The 22,788-nt window shown below is 30.8% G+C and overlaps 1 protein-coding gene across 1 annotated transcript in view; it reads right to left on the reverse strand.

Annotated features, from left to right (window-relative positions):
• The window catches only part of LOC140039369 (uncharacterized), a 203,269-nt gene that overhangs the window by 40,157 nt on the left and 140,324 nt on the right, over positions 1-22,788 (reverse strand). Inside the window, exons 179-207 of the mRNA XM_072084972.1 lie at positions 22,436-22,564; positions 22,018-22,044; positions 21,679-21,801; positions 21,240-21,463; positions 20,940-21,047; positions 20,677-20,832; positions 20,057-20,210; positions 14,159-14,344; positions 13,516-13,718; positions 12,874-13,048; positions 12,513-12,773; positions 12,144-12,398; positions 11,322-11,570; positions 10,917-11,039; positions 9,986-10,108; positions 9,451-9,573; positions 9,166-9,288; positions 8,868-8,996; positions 8,543-8,665; positions 8,055-8,180; positions 7,574-7,705; positions 6,448-6,567; positions 5,965-6,087; positions 4,706-4,834; positions 3,177-3,305; positions 2,632-2,754; positions 1,229-1,351; positions 874-993; positions 24-146 (exon numbers count right to left, since the gene is read on the reverse strand). Of these exons, the coding sequence (XP_071941073.1) occupies positions 24-146; positions 874-993; positions 1,229-1,351; positions 2,632-2,754; positions 3,177-3,305; positions 4,706-4,834; positions 5,965-6,087; positions 6,448-6,567; positions 7,574-7,705; positions 8,055-8,180; positions 8,543-8,665; positions 8,868-8,996; positions 9,166-9,288; positions 9,451-9,573; positions 9,986-10,108; positions 10,917-11,039; positions 11,322-11,570; positions 12,144-12,398; positions 12,513-12,773; positions 12,874-13,048; positions 13,516-13,718; positions 14,159-14,344; positions 20,057-20,210; positions 20,677-20,832; positions 20,940-21,047; positions 21,240-21,463; positions 21,679-21,801; positions 22,018-22,044; positions 22,436-22,564 (4,242 nt within the window). The remainder of the gene's footprint in view (positions 1-23; positions 147-873; positions 994-1,228; positions 1,352-2,631; positions 2,755-3,176; positions 3,306-4,705; positions 4,835-5,964; positions 6,088-6,447; positions 6,568-7,573; positions 7,706-8,054; positions 8,181-8,542; positions 8,666-8,867; positions 8,997-9,165; positions 9,289-9,450; positions 9,574-9,985; positions 10,109-10,916; positions 11,040-11,321; positions 11,571-12,143; positions 12,399-12,512; positions 12,774-12,873; positions 13,049-13,515; positions 13,719-14,158; positions 14,345-20,056; positions 20,211-20,676; positions 20,833-20,939; positions 21,048-21,239; positions 21,464-21,678; positions 21,802-22,017; positions 22,045-22,435; positions 22,565-22,788) is intronic.

The raw sequence follows: 22,788 nt of genomic DNA on the forward strand, positions 1-22,788 counted from the left end.
ATTAAAGGTATAAGATAATTAACCTTCACAAGTTTGTCCATCGCCTGAGTAACCTAGGTAACAAGCACACGCGTAACTGCCAAGTGTGTTAGTGCAGTTGGCATTTCCATGACAGGCATCATCTAAAACAGCACATTCATCAATATCTGCATAAAACAATACAATGTTATTGTGAACTACCTTTCGTATGATTATATTTTGGGAATTTAATTCCAGCACATTTCTAATAATGTTTTATATTTGAAACCATTCAATCATCATGTAAATCTTCAGTAGAAAGTTCTATACAATAAAGTTTCATTCATATGTCTGATCAATCACTAGTGAGATTGTGTTAAGATGAATAAAACAAACTGCATTAACGACCACTCTCTATGTGAATAGAAGTGTAACTAATATGACAAAATAAAGGCCCAACATCTTGATAGCTGATTTAAATTCTACTAACAAAATTGCCTTACTTTACAAACCAATATTTTGTATTTCTTCTGATACAAATGCATGAAAGTTTACAGTTTTAGCTCTTGGTTCTGTCTTTATATATTTTTACATTGCATATGAAAAGATTCAGAACAGGATTACACCAACTTTGCTCAACCCCACCCAACCAATGTAATGTTCATCCATGTGAGTTGTAGGCTTACTTGATATACAGTTTTAAAAATACACCAGTACAACAACACTACTAAAGCTGCAAATAGTATCAAATTATTTTCAATTTACCTATATTGGCTCCTATGTATTAATATTTATGCAAATATTCATGCTATTCTTTAACCACAGAGGTTTGCTTGCATCTTGAGCTGTTCTTGACAGATTAGCTCAGTACCTTACAAAAACAGAAAATAAATTATAGAAATAGATAATACACACCTCGACAGATTCGTCCATTGCCTTCGTAGCCATCCAGACATGTGCATGTATATGCACCAATAGAATTGGTACAGTTTGCATTCATATCACAGAGATTTTCTCCCTCACATTCATTGATATCTAGTTGAGAAGCAGAAAGAAATGATAAGTTACCTTATTATAGGTTGTGAGAAACAGTAACTTCTAATTTAAAATATAAACAAAAATTAATTCTCTTTTATTAACATATTTTTCTCTTTGTACTTGTAACATTATCGTATCGAGTTTGTAGGAATACATTGTCTTGTATTAAACAAGTAGGGGTTGCTGTTTTATCATATCATTCTACCTATATATATATTATATTAGTAATTACCTTCACATGTGACACCATCTCCATCATAGCCTTTATTACAAACACAAGTAAAACTTCCTTCAGTGTTGTTACATGATGCAGCTAAATTACAGTTACTTGTACCACGCTCACATTCATTGACATCTATAAAAAATAATTTTAATACAATCAACAATTCATAATTTCTATTTGAATGTGAACAATAAAGTAGGTCATATAATAGAGTTTAACAAAATATATCGTCTTTTAAATCATCATATGATGTATGCCACAAAATGACAAAAGTTAATTTAAATATTTTAGATTAAAATCTTATATAAATCGTCATTCTGTTTTTAATTGCCAACAATTGCAACCAAAATGCAAAAGTCATCATTTTCTGAACCATCGTTTTTTGCCATTTTCAGTTTGATCGGAGAACTGGTAGGCCTCGCCCACATGTTGTAGGCCTAGGAATCTTATTTAATATTTAGTAAACTGTTTTTAAAAATAAGAAAAATATAAATCTCGAAATAAACAGAAAAGCCATAGAAAATATTTATGTGGTATATTTACTGTAGGCCAGTACTATTATTATTATTAGACTATCTTTGATTGGATGTCTTGTAACCTTTCTTGAGAGTTTTGAATGTAATTTTACTCTTTCTTGATACCACCATTAATTGTGCAAAAGTCAGTTGGTGTCTAGTGAAAAACACAGGTTGTTTTAGTAAAATTTACAGCCAAAATCAAACCAAATACACTATTGAACTAGAAAGCCACTCCGAGAGGGCATACCTCCGCCTACTGTAAAATTCTCCTACATAAAATTTCTCCGGTAAAAAAAAAATATATATATATTTGTGTGTGTCTTAATGCTGTTTGTGATTTAGGCTAATTTCATTACAAGCATTTGTATGCGCGAGTTTGGTGTAATGGTTATGTAACAAGCCTTTCAATTCGACTAACAATAGAACAGCAACGCGAAAATCAAACGAGTGAATTTGAAAAGAAATAGGTTTTTTAAACTACTCGCATCAAAAAACGTGCACATTAAATCAAATTATGTTTTAAAATTACAAATCGCAAATTATAACTCTTGCCTCTTGTTAAAAAATGAAGTTTTTTGGACAAGTAGTTCTCGAGAAAATGCAATTTCAGTTTACTTGTTACTTTAAGACTGCTCGCCGGCTTTTGAAAAATTCTGTCCTATCTTTTAACACAAGCAGGTCTGAAAAGTATACTAAAAAGTGGTCCAGAATTGGGACAATGGTCCCAAAATTTAATGGAATGGTCCTTGACCACATATCTATCTGTATATTCATTTTGGTAAAGATCTTGTAATTACTTTTTGAGTAATCCTGCTAACAAACAAACAAACAAACAAACAAACACACGCTACCGATTACATATACCTCCTTGGCGGAGGTAAAAAATGTGCTTACCCTCACAAACTTGACCATCACCAGTGAAGCCATTAGTACATGTACAGACGAATCCACCTTCAAGGTTCTGACAGTCTGTGTTTACTTGGCAATTGGACAAACCATCTGCGCACTCATTTATATCTAAAATACAGTTAATAAAAAGAAACTATAAATAATGGGCAAAATGAGACACAATCATAGTTCACCACCTTATAGAGCTGTTTGACTAAGCACACCTATTTTATTTAAATAGAAAATTTACTCTACATTCAGAACCAAAAAATATTTGATTTTACTGTGAATCACAGAGTCAGATTATCAGAAAAGTATTCAGTAAAGTTGCTGACAATTTAAATTTCAAAATTTCAGTAGAATTCCACATTCTACTAACCAAGAAGCATTGATTGATGCCCTTGCAAGAAATGATATATTAAAATAGGAAGATACAATATTAAAGTAGAATATTCTAATAATCTCCTTTGCTTGCTTAAGGGTACTTGTCTGAAATTGTGGCTAATGTCATTTTGTCAAGGAAGTAAAACAAATAGGCTGATAATATATACCATCACAGGCACCGGTTTCATTATTTGCTGTGTAACCTTCAATGCAGTTACAATAAAAGCTTGTTGTAGTATCAAAGCACTGTTGATGTTCAGTACAATTGTGAGATCCTTCTACACATTCATCGATAGCTAATAAAATTAAATAAAACTATAGTTTAATTTAGATCATTTTACCAACATATTTGTTAAAATACATTACAATATGAGCACAAAACGTTGACACATGCCATCCTATGACCTTATGCATATACGCTATAGCCTATTATATGTCATAGAGAATTGTACAGTATATACTATGTGGTGAAATTGCATGACCCACATATGTTCTAATTTTTTGGTATTATGAAAATTTTGGAAAGTGATGATTTGAGCAAAAAGATGCAAGATTTGGAAAAAAAATATTGTACACGTAGGAGCGCGGTGCACGTTCTTGTATAACTTTTTAAATTCAACTGGCCAAATGATAACGTCACAACATCTGATTCATATCTGTAAGATATTCAGTATATTGAATTATATATATATACGTGACCCATATGTTATTCACATTTTTAGGTATGATGATGTCATCAAAATGAACATGGTGGGAATTTATGAGAAAGATAATTGGTTGAGCAAGCACATATTAAAATTTGAGAGAAAATCGAGTACAGATAAGCAAGATGCACTCTTTTGAATTTGCTAATTTATGATGAAAAAGAAAAAATCTTAATTTTAAAATTTAGGTGGCCATATGACGACGTTATAATATTTTCCACATCACATGAATTCATATCTACAGCCTTGTCTACACTATCAAACTTTATGTGATGTGATGTGCCCATATATGGACATGATAATGTCAAATCATTACCATATTTGACCATATCACTACCATATTTGGGCACATCACACTTTTTTGTCAAACTTGTTTGATAGTGTATAGACAGAGCTTACATTCCAGACGCTTTGATTTCATAATAAGTTAAAAAAAATGGGGATTCTCTTCCATTTTGAAGATTTATCTTTATTTTTAAAAGGCTTTTCCAGCACTTTTGTGCAATTAATGTGCGCATTTTGTCATTTTAAAATCTGGTGAATGTTGAGTAGATTTGTACAAAAAAATCATATTTTTATGTTTCCAAAGTATCGCACATGCAAAAGCTCTAAATTAATCAATTAATTTTAAGCATTTAAATTTGCATGATTTGCCGTGCATGACCGTACATTTCCTGAAGTTTATATATAGTGAATTTTATTGATATGTAATGGTGAGTTATGGACATATGATTGATAATTTGATTTCAGAAAATGGAGTCACGGATGAGTGATAACAGTGAAAGCTTATTACAAGTAAATTAAATTATTTGAAAGATATTGTGGAATTTTAATGATCATTGACTTTTTGAGATAATAGTTATATAAAATCTCTACAGAGAGAAATGAATAATAATAATAATAATATTATTGATTTAAACTTGAGTGTTTGTTTTGTATTTTGTTATTTACCCAATTCAATTAAATATTTAAAAAAAATAGGTTATATTTACATTCACAATCAGTGCCAGTTTGACTTTCTCTATGACCTTCAAGGCAATGACAATTAAATCCACCTTCTGTGTCTTCACATTCTTGTCTTTCAGTGCAAGAGTGTGTACCATCATCACATTCATTGATGTCTATAAAAATACAAGATCCAATTAAACAATACTCTATATCCCTAAATAAGCTAATAAATATTATATAACAAAATAAATAAATAAATTCCTAAATTCAATTTGATTGGACGATTGTGGGTCATATGGCATTGAATAGTACGCACTATTAAACGATAGTTTAATATAGTACTTTTTTTCGTGTAAGAAAAATAAAATCTGTTCGCGTTTGGAATTTTTTTTTTATACTATTGCTTTTGAAATACAACAGCGGCACCTATTTTGTACTTTGGCCGCAAATGTTATTGTTACGACTGGTTTCGCGATGGAAGTACATTTTTGAAGAGATATATATGTACTAATTTAGATCAAAAAGGCATTTAAATTAACTTTAGATCAATTAATTATTGGGAACATCTCTACAAGACGTGGAATCATTGGAAAAAACATATATATCCTAGATGAGTTCCAGTTGCCTGTCAAAGTTTCGTATTGCTGTCTTCAGTCTAGGCCTGTTAGTATTAGGCCTAGGCATTTTAGCCTTGCTAGGTCTAGGATTGTTTGGTCGTTTGTTGACATAATTAACACTAACAGTAGGTGCATTTATAAAATCCATATGAATAAAAACATTTAATATAATTATTAAAAACCAACTGTTAATTAATCAATGTGATGTGAATCAAATGTAGGCCTTGGCTAGGCCTACCTTTTATTTGATATTTATATACTCATCTAAATAACAGGAATCTATTTAGATGAGTATATAAAACAAATAATGAATGTTTTAAATTCGTGTAATGGCACGATTACTAGCTGCATTATGGGAGTATGTTTCCGTGTTTGATCCCAAAAAATGACTGGGGTAATAATGTTCAGCGCATTGAAAGCTTGCTTATATGCACTATATAAGAATGAACTATTATTATTATTAAATAATGGAATTTGGTGAATAATGAAAGGTTATACTGTACATCAACGAGGCGACATTCATTATTTTGTATAATTATTAGCATTTATTATTTCAAAAAACATTTTTCAGTTTCTTTGAATATGAATAAAGGAACCTAGTTTGATTGCATTTTAAAACAAAAGTGATCTGAAATAAAATTAACAGTAGTAGTTTGTAGTAGTAATAATAGTTTATATGAACTTACTAGTACAACTTAAACCTTCAGCAGAAGCAAAACCTTCATCACATTGACACTGATAACCTGGTTCACTGTTTACACACTCAGTATTCTCTCCACATGCACCTTCAGACTCACACTCATTGATATCTGAAAGATGCAATAGTTTTTAGATTTGTAATGATGATTATAATTATAAAATAAGTTAAAAAGTTATAAATTATTGAATGATTTATTCTAATAGTTTGCCTTTGAACATTAAATTATAATTGTATTAAGATTTCTTTTAATAAAGTAGGATTTACAACACAATTAAATGATAATATAATTTCTTATATTAATATAAAAAAAAATGTAGAACATTTTGGATATAATTAAGATTATAACAAATCTAAATAGAGTTTTAGTAGTATATTTTAATTTGTAATAGTAACATGGCTTATAAATACAATGAAAATATTTAATTAAAAGAAAAATAGTTAATGATAATAAGAATAAAATTTTACAAACCAGTGCATGACCCATCATCATTAGTCACATATCCATCTTTACATACACAGTTGAATGATCCGGCATGATTGTAACATTTTTGGGTTAAATCACATGGTTCTCCTGTACATTCGTTGATATCTAGCCAAACAATAAAAAGTAATTATTTATTTAACAGTGGTAGTCAATTTAACAGCAACAGCTGTGGCATGTACACCTAGAAAACACCAGCTGTACATGAACAACCTAAACCCACCAGCTATACATATGTACCTAGAACACTTGTATATGAACAACCCCAACCCACCAGCTGTACATGTGCACCTAGCACACCAGTTGTACATGAACAACCCAAACCCACCAGCTGTACATGTGCACCTAGAAAACACCAGCTGTACATGAACAGCCCAAAACCACCAGCTGTACATGTACACCTAGAACACTTGTATATGAAAAACCCAAAACCACCAGCTGTACATGTGCACCTAGCACACCAGTTGTACATGAACAACCCAAACCCACCAGCTGTACATGTGCACCTAGAACCCACCAGCTGTACATGTGCACCTAGAACACACCAGCTGTACATGTGCACCTAGAACACACCAGCTGTACATGTACACCTAGAACCCACCAGCTGTACATGTGCACCTAGAACACACCAGCTGTACATGTGCACCTAGAACACACCAGCTGTGTACATGTACACCTAGAACACACCAGTTGTACATGTGCACCTAGAACACACCAGCTGTACATGTACACCTAGAACACACCAGTTGTACATGTGCACCTAGAACACACCAGCTGTACATGTACACCTAGAACACCAGTTGTACATGTGCATCTAGAACACACCAGAACAAGACAAAGTCACCAGCTATATATGTGCATGAACAACTAAAACACACCAGCTGTATATTATATACTGTACACCTAAAAGACTGTACTGTACACCTAAAAGACTGTACTGTACACCTAAAAGACTGTAAAATTCCTGTACATGAACATCTAATACGAACCTGCTGTACTTGTACACATAAAACGTGCCTGCTGTACTGTACAATTGCTATACTGTACATCTTCTGTACATGTAGAGTACTGTTACACAAAAATATACCTGATGTACAGTACACCTAACATTTACCTGTGCAGTTGATAGTAGGATCTCCTTCATAGCCTTGAATACAGGAACATGCAAATGAGCCAGGGCTGTTCTCACAGATTGTATTCTGTCCACAGTTATGTCTCGGTTGATTTTCATCACACTCATTGATATCTTTAAGTAATTACAATACATACATTACATCAACTCTATCACATAATGCATACAGAAATATGTCAAATATTTAAGATTTACAACTTTTAATATCATTACTGTGTTCAACTTGGTTTGATGGTGTACTTTTGCTTAGACCAGTTTCATATGAAAAGCAGTAGTTTTGTTATTTACCTATACAAGTGAGCATATGTATTTGGAATGTTTAATGCATAATGTGCAGAACAAATCAAGCATTTGTAAGCAATTGCATGGTTACTATCATCATCACTTGAGTGTAAACTCATCTAATATGCACTTAAAACTATATATGTGACTAAATGATTTGACAGCATGATAGTGATCTTACCAATACAACTATCAGTTGGAATGCCTTCATATCCCTCATTACAGGTGCATCTAAATGATCCAGGTGTGTTTGTACAGGTTGACTGAGCAACACAATTGTGTGAACCTTCAATGCATTCATCAATGTCTAAGAAAAAAAAAACATATTAAGGTAGTTACCATTTCAATTGTCCAATGCTCTGTGGAAATGCTTAATTATAACTTTGTCCAATGCTCTGTGGAAATTCTTAATTATAACTTTTATTACAATGAATATGTATATGCAATATGTATATAATTCAGGGCTTACATCTAAATATATTATTTACAGAAACAAACTTTTAGATTTGTGCTATAAGCAAATTAGGGTATTATTATGTGGAATTTAAATTAATTACCATTAGGCCTATACAATTTTCATAGAATAAAAACTATTTATTTAAATCTTTTTAACTAGGAAATTAAATGCATTTTACATTTTTATTGTTTCTAGTAAATAGAAGTACTAACCAGTACACTGTACACCATTGCCTTCATATCCCTCATTACAATCACAATTAAAAGAACCAGCTAAGTTGCTACATGTAGCAAAATTGTGACAGTTATCACGATTCTCACTACACTCATCAGTGTCTAAAGAAAATTGCATCAAAACAATGTAAACATTGAATCTCAATACATATGAAGTTTCTACTGTTTTATAAAATTCACAGTGAAAAAGTAGGTATATAAGAAAATTACGAATACATATTGTTTTTTGTTTTGCTTAACATACACTGTAAATGGTCAGAATTACCAATGCTGTTGAATAATTTAAATTACAACATAATTTTACCTGTACAAATATTGGTATCTTCAGACCTTAAGAAACCACTTGAGCATGAACATTCATAAAATGGATCTAAGTTTGTACAATCTTCATTAGCACCACAGAGCTCAGAATTTTCAGAACATTCATCGATTTCTATTAAAGTAGATGTTACTAAGTTAAAAGCAGGAAACAATTTGAACACACAATTGATAAAAAATGTTTTTGGATTACTAAAACATTGTCTTTATGAAATTTTCAGGCTATATCTGTAAACTTATATTTAGTTTGGAAAATTTTAGTTTTCATGTAAAAAACTGTCTACCTTCACAATTAACACCATCTCCACGGTAACCTTCATGACAAGTACATTCAAAGCTGCCATCAGTGTCTTGACAGTCAGCATGCTCATCACAGCTGTCTGTTTCTGTTGTACATTCATCAATATCTATACAAATAAAAAGACACAGAATGTTCTTTACTGTATTCTTCATATTTCTAGTTACTTCTCTCACTACAATTCATTTTTAATAGAAAGATGTAACTCTTGAAAAAGGCTGATTTTGCTTTTTACCATTTCTAAACATTAAAAGCAACTTAATTAACTTACTGAGACAATCTCTGCCATCACCCTCATAACCAGATGGGCATTCACAGATGTAAGTACCATCTTCATTGCTACAAGTGGCAAGATCGTGACATTCATCTATATCCTCACTGCATTCATCAACATCTATTAAACAAATAAACACAATCAAACAAATTTTGTTATGAACATGTTTAAACAAAAATCCATATACAGTGAATATCCATGATATATTTAATATATAAGTGGTGCCACTTAGAAAACAATTTTATTGCTCATCTGTAGCCAATTTCACAAGAATGACAGAAATAAATTAATATTATACATTTTTGGATTACAAGTTTCATAAAAATATTAGAACATACAATATCCTTTCAGTTCTAATTAATTTTATTTTAAAAATATGGTTGTGGGCACAATGAAGTAGTACGTTTTCAATATTACATGATGTATAATTGATGAACATTTGTTTTAGACCTCTGAATTTACTTTGAACTGAGCAAGATAAATAGGTTAGAGCAAAGCTTTCCAACAGCTAAACCTAATGTAGCATGCATACCATTGCAATGGGCACCAGATCCTGTGTAGCCTTGATTACAGAAACATCTATAACTTCCAATTTCATTGAAACACTGAGCATTCTCATCACATGGTGAATCTTCTGATGTGCACTCGTCAAAGTCTTGTTCCAATAAAAGAACAATTATAAGATACATTTATTAATCAATATCATCATATATCATATACTTACACAAATTGAAAAAAACACCCACATTTTAATTAACCCTCGAATGTGGGCATTAATTTGTTCTTGAATAAACACCCACCACATTAATATACACACAATATTGTATTTCTATTTGTAGTAGAATTCATTGCCTTTCATGATCTACAATTTACCAAGCATTTTTATGCAATTTTTACTGTATTTTATCTCTTCTTGGTATAATTTTTTTTTTCACATCCACAGCCAGTTATAACATATTACACTTTAAAAAAAAGCTTAGCTCAAAATAATGCTATCCCCCATAAAACCCTCCTGAACAATAAACATCCTAGGGCATTTATCCTAATAAATATGGTATATAGATATGAAATAGGAACAAATCTAAAAATGTTTGAAATATTTTATTTATACTGGGCAATCTCTTCAGTCAAAGACTGGTCTCCCAGAGGGCCCAGTTATGATTAGTGGCTGTGATGTACTAATACACCGGAGTAACGCCCTACTCGTCTTGAAAGATGTACTTGTTTCTTTAAAGTGCACATGAGCTAGATGTGTACACTGGACCTACGGTTTATAGTCCTTATCTGAGAAGAATCGTTCTACCACCAGAACCATGGAGTGAGTGAGCCTCGAACCCCTGCCGATGTTATGACTACGTAATTACGGTTCCACTGTCTTAACCGCTCAGCCACTCACTCATGTTAATACTGTGGTGTATAAATTAATAATTGATAATAGACACAGGTTTTTGAAGAAAAAATACCTGAACAAGTTATTCCACTGCCTTGATATCCTGCGGCACATGTACATTGATATGTACCAGCCAAGTTAGTACACGAGGCATTGTGATGACAATCATCAATACCAAGTTCACATTCATCAACATCTGGTAAATGTTTAAAAAAAATAATGAATGCTCATCTTTCAATGGTTATTACTGTATTATTAAATCACTAGAAATTGTGTTTGTCTAAAATCTAGAGAAGAATTTTAAGAACATTGTTTTAGCACAACCTTAAAAATCCTTGTTAAAACGTATAACATGTGAGACATTTACTTTTGTGGTATTTTGGGATGTATTACTGAATATATCTATGTAAATGTAATTTAATTTGCAATAACTACCATTAAGTATAAACATAAACCATAATCTGTAAATAAAACCTACCTTGACATTGGTTAATACCATCACCTACAAATCCATCCAGACAATGACAAGTGTAGCTAGCCTCAATATTGGTACACTGGGCATTATCATGACAGTTGTGTAAGTCTAATGTACATTCATCTGTATCTTCACAGACTGTACCATCCCCAGAATAGCCTTCGGTGCAATTACATTCAAATGCACCAATTGAATTGGCACATGTGGCATGCTCTGCACAGTTATCTGTTGCCAGTGTACACTCATCAATATCTAAAATTATAACATTATATTATTGGTAAAGTACATAATTTTATTAGATAATTTGAAATTGATCATTAATTTATGAGGTAATATACAAACACTGAATGTTAGAAATTAAAAAATTGACTGTAATAATGTGTAATGAGGCGGAGCCGGTTGAAAATAGAGCAGCCAATTTTTCATTGAATAAAATTCTCTCCATTCAACAAATACAAAACATTTATTATTTGTTTTATAGCACACCTGCTTTTATTCAATTTTATTCATCATAAATTATTGACAAATGCTAGGCCAGGAAGCTAGTTCATTAAAAAAGATAGTGCTTTAGATGTGGAGTTAGTTATAGATGGCGCGCATAACAAGTTAATATCCGAACACATTCAGTTAATAAAAATCAAATTGCAAGAATGCAATCAGGTGTGTTATAATATAATACTGTATATAATATAATACATTTACTGGAGCCATATTAAAATTTGCTATTAATGTATCTATCTTATTATCAAATGAACTATTTCTAGCTACTTTTTTTTCCTAAACCATGCCCACTCATTTTGTTGAATTTTTCAAACCAAGTATTACCATTACATTCTGCAACACCATCTCCTAAGAAGCCATTTTGACATTGACATCTAAAGGAAGCAACTTCATTAATACATTCTCCATTTTCATGACAATTGTGAGAGTTCTCAATACATTCATCAATATCAATGCAGGAGCGATGATTTGATCGTTTGTATCCAGCTATACATTCACATATAAATGATCCTATAGTATTGTTGCAGTATGTACTACTAGAGTCACAGTCATGTAGATTTTCTTCACATTCAGGAACATCTATAAAATATACAAAACTTACAATTGATGCTCCTTCATATTTTTTTTCTCAGGAAATTATAATATTTCAGTACTATTATCTAATATACTAATTGCTTATAAATGGCAACTTACCAACACAAGTAAAATCATCGGCAGCAAAGCGGAATCCTTGGCGGCAATCACATACATGGCTTCCTGGAATGTCAGTGCAATCGGCAAGTTCATGACAAGCAGTTGCAGCTTGTTCAGTACATTCATTGATGTTAATACAATTAACACCATCTCCTGTGTAACCTGAGTTACATGCACAGGTAAATGATGCAATGATGTTTGTACATGTAGCAGCTTCATGGCAGTTATCTTGATACACTTCATCAGTACATTCATCGATTTCTGAAATTTTGTTAAAATAGTTTCATACAATTTTACTGCTTTTATTTTCAACCATTTTACAATGAAATTACATTTTTACAATTTAATTTTAGTAACATACCTTCACATGTTTCACCATCACCCTTGTACCCCGAGTTACAATAACAGTCTCGTACTCCATCTTGAATTTCACACACTGCATTGCTATGACAAGTTTGAGTTCTACAGTTGAATATTCCATCACTTTGACACGTACATTCTTGTGTACAATCAGGATGTTGGTAAACTCCCCCAATCTAATAATGATAATTATGCTTTTCATTAAATATTTTCTGAAATTTTACCTACATTCTAGAAAAATAAAAAAGATATGGTTATAATAAGTAATAACAATATACCATATTTCAAAAGATTCTGTTAAGACAGGCGAAATTAGTAGTAAAAGTCAATTCATCAGCAAATTGTTATCAAAAATAAAAAAAAATCATATTGAGAATTTTAGTTAAAAAAACCCTAAATTATATGTACTGTAGGATGCGTTTTAAATACTAAATGTAATTATACACTGAATATCTTTCTATTTCTTAAACTTACAAACCATAACATATTTTGTCCTTTTTGTTTTTCTACAATTGTTATTATTTACCTACTGTACTACACATTAGTCAGTCAATGCACAATTCAGTTAATAGAATTCAAAAAACACATTCACGTCCAGAAACAAAAAACAAAATGATGTAAATAAAAAGCATAAATAACTTACCGAGTAATAAATGCCGTTAGCATCAGTACATCCACAATCCTGTTGGGTTACACAATTATCGCCATCATGGTAGAGACCCTCTGGACAAAAACATCCTTCATAACAACGATTTTCAACACATGTATCATTAGATGTATCCCCACATGTTAATGGACATCCAACTCCACAATAATTATACTCAAGATTTTCTGGGCATTCCATTGCTACAAAAACAATAGCTTAGATAATTATGCTAACTAAATTATATATTCTTACTAAATATTTGAAAATAAAAATATTACAAAATCTAGGGTAATCGATCCAAGATATAGATATTGTTGAAAGATTCAGAAGACAAAATAAAAAGAATAAAAATTGTTACCATATTTTTAAAATTATCAACTGTTTTATAAAGCTCGCAAAATGTAATATAATAAATATACTTACACCTTTGAATTTTATATTTAAAAATATAAGCAAGATATACTATTATTATTATTTTGTTATATGACAGACCAAGATATTGAGACATTGTTTTGTACTTTAAATAAACTGACTATACGGTGTGCAGTTTGATTTCTACTAGAACGTTATACTATGATGATTGTATACATATCTATCTGCTAGCTATTAATAAATAAGAAAACTGTGTACATTAACTTACGACAAATTCCTTGATTTCTGTAGGCAGCCACTTCTTCAATACCACCTTGTACACATGCATCGGCATATGTTTTCACGCTGTCACAATATGCAGTATCATCGTCTGGTAAGGATAAACACATATCATACTTGCAGCTAATGTAGTATTCTTCATTTAGAATAGTTTCGTGACAAGGTGCAAAAAAACCTGAAAAAAAGACATTACGGTAATTAATTATTTGTGTTAAGAAAGTAAAGTATGAACTAAAAAAGGATGAACTTTGTATAGTTATTTATATGCTCGTACAGATGCTGGAAAATTTAGAATTTCTTTTAATGGAGTTCAACTTTGGAATAATGTACCTCTTCAATATTTAAATTCATAAATGAAGTTAAATGTTTACTATTACAAAAACATTAATGTTAGCACTAATTACTTTATTTCTTTTTTATAGTTGTTTCTTTTTTATTGAATTGTTAACATTAGTGTTGTTAGATCAAATGCTTTTTGACCAATTCATTTTTGTGACAGGAGTCAAACTGTGATTAGTGATAGCGATTGTTTTGGCTTTTCACAAATTATACTGTATGTATTATATATGTGAATAAAGTTGAATGAATGAATATTCTGTATTAGATTCCACTCAAAATGTTTTGTTAAAAACAATCTATTTTCACATTTTACATACATGATCAGAGGTGGGCTTTGGCTGTGGTGGAACAATTTTTATTGGACAGAAATCAAAAACATAAATAGGTTATGTAAAATAATAATAATAATAATAGTAGTAATATTTATTCGGTAAAAGTACGAGTAATAAAGTAAAGTAATAGGCATGAGCCCAAACAGAAAACTGCTCTTACTCCATCATTATTATATAAAAACAAAAATAACAAAACTAAGTAAAGTAGTACAAATTAATTAAAAATGGGATACACCAATTTAAAATAAGCTTCATTGAATAAACAATTACAACTTAATATTTTGAGATCAAATATTTGGTGAGTTTGGCTTTAAAGTCTGAATTTGTAGCACATTGTTTAATTTCATTGGGAAGTTGCTCCCATAATCTAGGGAAAATAACCAACGATGAATTTAAAAATGTATTGGTCTTTAGCCTTCCAATGTATTAAACGCCCTTCACACCTCTCACTTGATCTCACAAACTCATTAAAGGATGAGGGACAGAGGCCATGCATTATTTTAAAATATTTTAAAAAGCCAGTTGAAAATATATTTAAAAGCCAGTTGTCTTTGCCTAAATAGTTAGTGTTTTAGTTTATGGATCTAAAGACTTCAAAACCCATCAATGGGCATAATCTAGTGGCATAGAACAGTTGATCCTATGTATTTACATAGGCAAAGTAATATAAGGTTTTATTTTTCTGTTTGATTACTGTAATATCAGGGCTTTAGCCTATTCTCACTTCTGATTAATATTCATTGGTGACCAAAAACAATAATATTACTAGATTTGAACTTGTCAAAACTGACAATTCTGACAAATTAGTTATTCGCACGACAAACGCCACGTGCACATTACATGTTAAAATATTGCGCACAAAAAAAGATTACGTCATTATGACCTGAAAAAAATAAAATGTTGTCAGTGTGCTTTCTGTTTTGTGTCTAAGTATATACAGTATATACTATATACTGTACATACAGTGTAGCATAGGTGAAATTACAGGACCCACTATTTATTGCAATTTTTAACAGGATGATTTAATCATAATGAAACACGTAGTAAGCAATTTCAGAAGAAAATTGTCTGTGCAACAACATATTAAAACACTAGTTAAAACATGTTGAGATTCGAATACGTAGAATATAGATGCTCGCTATGAGCTATGATCAAAAAGATGAAAATTCGACCTTTTTAATTCAACTGGCCATATGAAAAATGTTTACATTAATTCGTTTCTACAATTCAACAGCTTCCAGAAAAAGTTTTAATTATGAGTATAACTTTTCATTCTGAGAAGCTATAAGAGATTTAAATTTACTGTAAAGATGAAAATAAGTGACCCATGTTAGTCAATTCTTTTTATCTATGACATCATCAAAATTAAAATATTTGCAAAAGATAATTGATTGACCTAGACAATATCAAAATCTTGAGGGAAATGGAAAACATATTAACTAATACCACTGTGTTAATCTATGTATAAATTTACGTAAGGGCAAAATTCGGTAAATCGCGCCTTACTTCTAGAATTTTTACTCGATGGTATATAAAGTTGGTTCGTACTTTCGGTACTGATTTTAACCACCTGATGTAACCCTGTTTACTAATTAAATTAAGTTAGATAATTAGTTATTGACGATTAAAACAAATTTAGGTTCAACGATTTTCCCCAAATAGGGGTGTTTTCCGATCGTGGTATACACTGTCTAATGGATGTCCATCTTGAAAAATACCCGCCACAAAAATTCAAGGCGGCTGAAAACTGGTTGAACAGCTAGAGTACACCATCATAATGTTGAAGACAGGCCGATTTTCTTAAAAAAATACTATTTTGATAGATTTAATATACGATTATACAAATGTATTGATTTGCGATGAATGGAACATCCCAATCTCTCAGTCTGCCAGAGTTTGGTTTAACACAAGTAGGTAAATTTATGAGCCCTTGGTTTAACACATACAGTAGGTAAATATATGGGCCCTTTGAGAATAAACTTGCAATACTTTGACAATACTGTAAATACCTATTAACTATTTTTGGTCCTCATTTGAATCGAACATTTCTTACTGTGAATGTTCGTACTGTTAGATGTAATATAAAAATATATCCAAATAAACTTTATTACTGAGATTGTGGATAGGCTCTACTGTTAGATATATAAACACATTATTATATACAAATAAACTTTATAATGACAGTTCTTTCTCAACGTTTGTATTAATTAATAATTACCAAAAATATAAACGTCGTAGTGGTGTATCGTGACATGTACTTTAATATTTCAATCGATTATGACAGTGACAGTTTTAAGTAAACTAAATAAAGAATGTTCTCTAATATAATTAGGAATCTCTTGCCATACACGGGGAAAATTAGTGTACAATGAATATTTAAAAGAAATAAATAAATAAATAAATAAATAAAATAAACAAAGTATTAAATCGCAAATGTTTTACTGTATTTAGAGGTATATTATTTATAGGCCTATAAAACATGAACAAAATATTTCGTTACTGAGTGGATAAAGAATATATTTAAAAATTGTTCCTCTTTGTACCTATCCGCTTTCCCATCCCTCAACCCTAATGTTACATACAAAACACAAATTGGGTTTCTTTAAATGAGTCCAAATCAAAAATTTGGACTCATTTTGTGATAAGTTTCTCCTTCGGAAGTAATTCCCAGGGTGCTAATTTTAGTTGACTACATAAATCATCGTGTCTATTTATTCGTTTCTGTAAACGACAATGTATTATAGTCCTGCGGTACGTACATTTGAAATCGCCAGTTTTGTTACGCTGAAATTACTGTGTATTCGAGAACCATCTGTGGGCACGACCTAGATGGTACGCGAGCGAAGCGAGCGTACCATCTAGTATTTTGTAATTCTTGATAATTTGTACGAATATTGTCAATTACTGTTGTGATTCAAGTGGGTTTATTAACTAGTGGAATGAAAGATTCTGTTAGCATGTTGTCTACATGAGTTTGAACATTATTGTCACAGTTATATTTTTGTAGATCTAGGTTAAAGTCACCCATAAGGTATGCCTTTTTGTTTTCATTGCTTATCATGTGCATTAATTCACAAAGTTGATTATTAATTAAATGTTGGAATATGGGCTTTAGGTGACCTGTAGATTATTCCACATATAATTGATTTATCATTATTCTTTAATTCAATTAAAATGCACTCTCCCTCGTTTATAATAGCAGACAAGTCATTTCTTATTTGATATGATATATTTGAGTGTATGTACAATGTTACATATCCCCCTGTCTTGGTTTCTCTGTTTTTAAAGATGGGTGTAAAGTTTGGAAGTGTATAAAAACCAAGGTGATGTTTGCTTGAAAGCCAAGTTTCAGTAAGTCCTATTACATTAAATTCAAAATCGAGAGAGGATACATAATTTTTAAATTCTTTAAATTTGTTAACAATACTTCTGCAATTTAATGCAAACATAAAAAAACTATTAGTTGACGTTTGACTGAACATTGATTTAAATGTATCAATACTAAAGTAATAGTTTTCCTTATAGTTAAATGCTGTTGTATTTTTCATCTTCATAATTAAAATTATCAATATTTAGAATTGTAAACATATAATTTCGTTAATATTATACAGATATTGCCTTGCCTTAGAGGTTAAATATAAGATTTGACATAATTACACAGTCAATATCATCGTACTTAAGAATTTACTGGATTTTATATGTTTAATGACAGGGACACGATAATTACGTGAAAATTACTCAGTCAATATCATCGTACTCGAGGATATATACAATTTACAATGCTCGCAGTGGTAGTCATGTGATGCAGTTTCAACCAATCACGTTCATGTTTATATATATATATATATTTTGTCTCCAAATAAATTTCCTTACAAATTTACTTAGTATAGTTATCCTTAATATAAAATCTATTTATTGCAACTTTAATTGTTACCATGGTTACTCCTAGTTTTGACCTGGCCATGGAGTACCACACTGTATTATCATTAAGGCATTGGATTTGGACATTCCAATGCATTGACTTAATTTGTACATTGTACAGTATAAAGTATTACTGTAGTAATACAGTAGCATTCACTGAGAGAAGTCCACAAGCTTTAATATGCTTTTCGTTTACAAGTTTCATTTCTTTTTATATCTTTGACGTGTCTCTATTTGAGAATCACAGTGTGTGAGTACATGTTAATTTATAATTGTTATTTTAACTTTTAATTAGGCCATATATAGGTCCATATATACTATTTAATCAAGTTACTACTTTATATAGTACTGGCTATATATGTACAGTATCTATCTTAATAATTACAGTCTACAATCTAGGACGATGATTTATTGTTAATTCATTCCTAGTCTTAATGCATATAAGGCATAATTTTACCATTGATGCCTATACCTTTGTTGAAATGTTATAGCAATTAAAGATATTAATTAATTTAGGTTAGTATAGCAGTTACATTACCCTTTTTGCTTAAACAGCTAAATACAATGTTTGTACGCTGTATTGCTATTTTTAATGTAGTCTAGATAATGTTTTTCTTTGTAATCCTCCACAGTTTTACCAACATAATATACTACGATACGACGCATAATAAACGTTAGTAATGAAACTCTAACTATATGTACATCTAGTGTCTTATTTGGTTATCTGGCTGTCTAGAAGACGCGACCGTTATCGAGGGCAGCACAATATATATATATCATGATTTTCATACTCTGTGCGCATCTTACATGTAAAAAGTTCGCGCATGGGAATTTTTTACGTGCGTAAAATGTCATGATTCGCATAGAAATTAAATTTATTAAATATTTAAATTAAAATTATTTAAATTTTAAATGCATGTGCACGTTTAACTTTTTGTGAAACATGCCATTTTTAATCCATATAAAGTATGCACTTGATATGACTTAAATTTTCACAACGTGTCAATAAAGTTTTTTAGTTTTTTTTTTCTAGATGTTCAATCATTGTAATTCATAAATTCGCGTGTAAGTCATGTTGTGATGTCATTGAAAAATAGGAGGTGCACAACTTCATGTAAATGTCCATATTGTTGACAAAATTATTAAATGTTATGTTTACACGTTTTTGAGATATGCGAGCCACAAACAGGAAGGAAAGAAGAATAATACAGAAAAAAAAAAGATGATCCAATACAATAACAAGGAGTTATCCGCATATTGCTTTTTGACATTTTGATTACAGAATCTAACTTTACCAGTTGGATCTTTGATAATATTACAAGCTTGTTCAGCCTGTAATGCAATATCGGCATCACTACATGGGAATGAACTTGGTTCTGGTTCTGGATTACAATCAGGATCATCATCTTCAAGTTGCCATGCATTACCCCATGCTGCTGGATCTGTCTCCTGCAATGTCAATTGAAACATTATATTTACTTTACATTATGCCTTAAAGCACATAGCCAAGGATTACCAATAGTAATAATATTAACTAGATTTAAACTAGTCACTTTGACGAGTTAGTTATCCGCACGACAAACAACAATTTTCCTTCCAAAATTGCTATCTTTATGTTTCATTTTGATGACGTCATCATGTTAAAAATTGAAATAAAAGACGGGTCCCGGAAATTTATCTTTGCTAAAATGTATGCAGTATATACTTAGACACAAATAGAGAGCAACAACAACATTTTATTTTCTTCAGTTCATAATGGCATAATTTTCTGCAATATTCTAACGTATGATGTGCACATGGCGTTTGTTGTTCGGAAATCTAACTCTTCAAAGTGACAAGTTCAAATCTAATTTGAATTTGTTAATATTAGACAGCAACAAAAAAGAAGCATCAAATAAAAACAAGCCAAACTTACGATAGAGCCATCTGGTAGTATGTATGATTCTTGATATAGTCCTGTGTAGCTACCACACAGACCACACATTTTGTTCTTATAAGATGATGGCACAGAAATCTCAGAATATTCATCACCATCCCACTTCACTGACAGTCCAAAGTCAAATGAAAGTACCTGGAAACATGATTCATAGAATGAAATTATAATATATCATTAATTTAGTTAATCTAGGTGTAATTTAAAAACATTGATGCATTATTTTGTAAATATTCAAAATATACCGTGTATATTCCTTCACGTTTAATGGTGACACCCTCATGTGGGTATGAAGGTGGGATTATATTGACACCATCAACTTGAACAGCTCCTCCTTGACCAAGAAAGTATTGCTGTATAAAAATAACAAAGGATATATTGATAACAAAATGTCAATTTCATTAAAAAAATTAATTAAGAGTGTTATTTACAACGAATTAAATTGTTTAAACTCAAGGAAACTCAAGATTGACATCGGAGAAAGCAAAGAAAATATTTAATTTAAAAAAAAAAAAAAAAATTAAGTAGACATATGCAATACAAACCTGGCCATATGCCTCAACTGTAAGATCCTTGATGTATGCAATCTGTTTACCACGTCTCATTCCACCATGATGTTTGGAAGATATATCAAATGGTTGAAGTCCATCAGTGGTATCAGCAGTACATTTCTTGGCCATTGTGTAACGGCAAGTTCCTTGGAAATGTGCCAGTTGTCTGTCAAAGTTACGGAAATGAGGATCACCAAAACCAAGACAGATGCCAAATTCTAAAACAAAAATAATCCATTATTAATTTTGAGAGCTTTAAAGCACAAAGAAATACAAACATAGAAACTGTGCAACGAAGGTATTACAAATTAATAATTTGTGCTCCAATATCATTACAATTCCAACAATTTGCAGAAAACTGAAGTCTGCTTATTATTTTGTTATGCATGTTTATTGTGACAAGCAACTTCAATTTCACAGACATTAAACTTACCCTGACAAGTACGTCCATCACCTTTGTAACCATAGTTACATTGACATACAAATGAGCCCATTGTATTTCTACAGGAAGCATTCTGATGACAATTGTGCAGTTCTTCATCACACTCATTAATGTCTAAATAATCAATTCCAATATATTTAAAAATTGTATTCAATAATTCAGTAAAACATCAATTGAATATTAATGTTATTTGGACAGTAGTCCACAAAAAAAAAGTCCAGAATTACAGAGGAAAAAAAAGGAAATCCCCTACTCATAAAAAGGTTTTACACTTTATATCATGCAATGTATACAATCTAGCAATGTTTTTAGAAAATGGTTTTAACTTACCAATGCATCGTTGATTACAATCATAAGCTGTAAGCAGACAATAAAACATTTTTAATATTATTGCCTTGTATGATTTATTTGCAATTAAATAGTGACTCTAACAATTATCTATATTATATAAAATACAAAGCAAGAGTTTGTCTGCTATGAACAATGTTATATACCACACTTAATTGTTAATAGACATGGTCTAGTTTTACCATATAGCAATTGGTTGAAAGAGCATCACATGATAAAGTAAGTTTTTTGGTGGTATATAAAACAAATATTGACTGGGGTTTTATCCAGGGATATATTATATTCTCCAACTCCATATTTAAAAAAAATATGCCCATCTACCCAGTCAATAATTGTATAATGTATTAGTAATACATAAAGATACATTCAATTTGCAAGAGCAGTATATTGAATATTTTACCGTCACAAGTGTCTTCATCAACAGCTCTATAACCATCATCACACTGACAATGGTAGCTTCCGATAGTATTGGTACACACAGATTTTGGTGGACACCATTGCTTGTTGGGGTCATTGCATTCATCATTGTCTAAATGAATTAGTATTGAAAAGAATTTAAATTTGTTTGTCAACTAACTTTAAAAATTGTAGCCGATTTTTAAAAATCTTATTCATTCCAACTTTTGTGATATCTTATACAGGTAAAACTGTTTGAACATTAAAACAGTATTTAATAAGAAAATATAAAAATAAGCAATAGGTTGCAATTTAAACATTTTGCTACAGAGTTAGTATTTAGTAATTTTATATCAT

This window comes from Antedon mediterranea, chromosome 2 (assembly GCF_964355755.1).
Source record: "Antedon mediterranea chromosome 2, ecAntMedi1.1, whole genome shotgun sequence".
In the NCBI taxonomy this organism is placed as follows: domain Eukaryota; kingdom Metazoa; phylum Echinodermata; class Crinoidea; order Comatulida; family Antedonidae; genus Antedon; species Antedon mediterranea.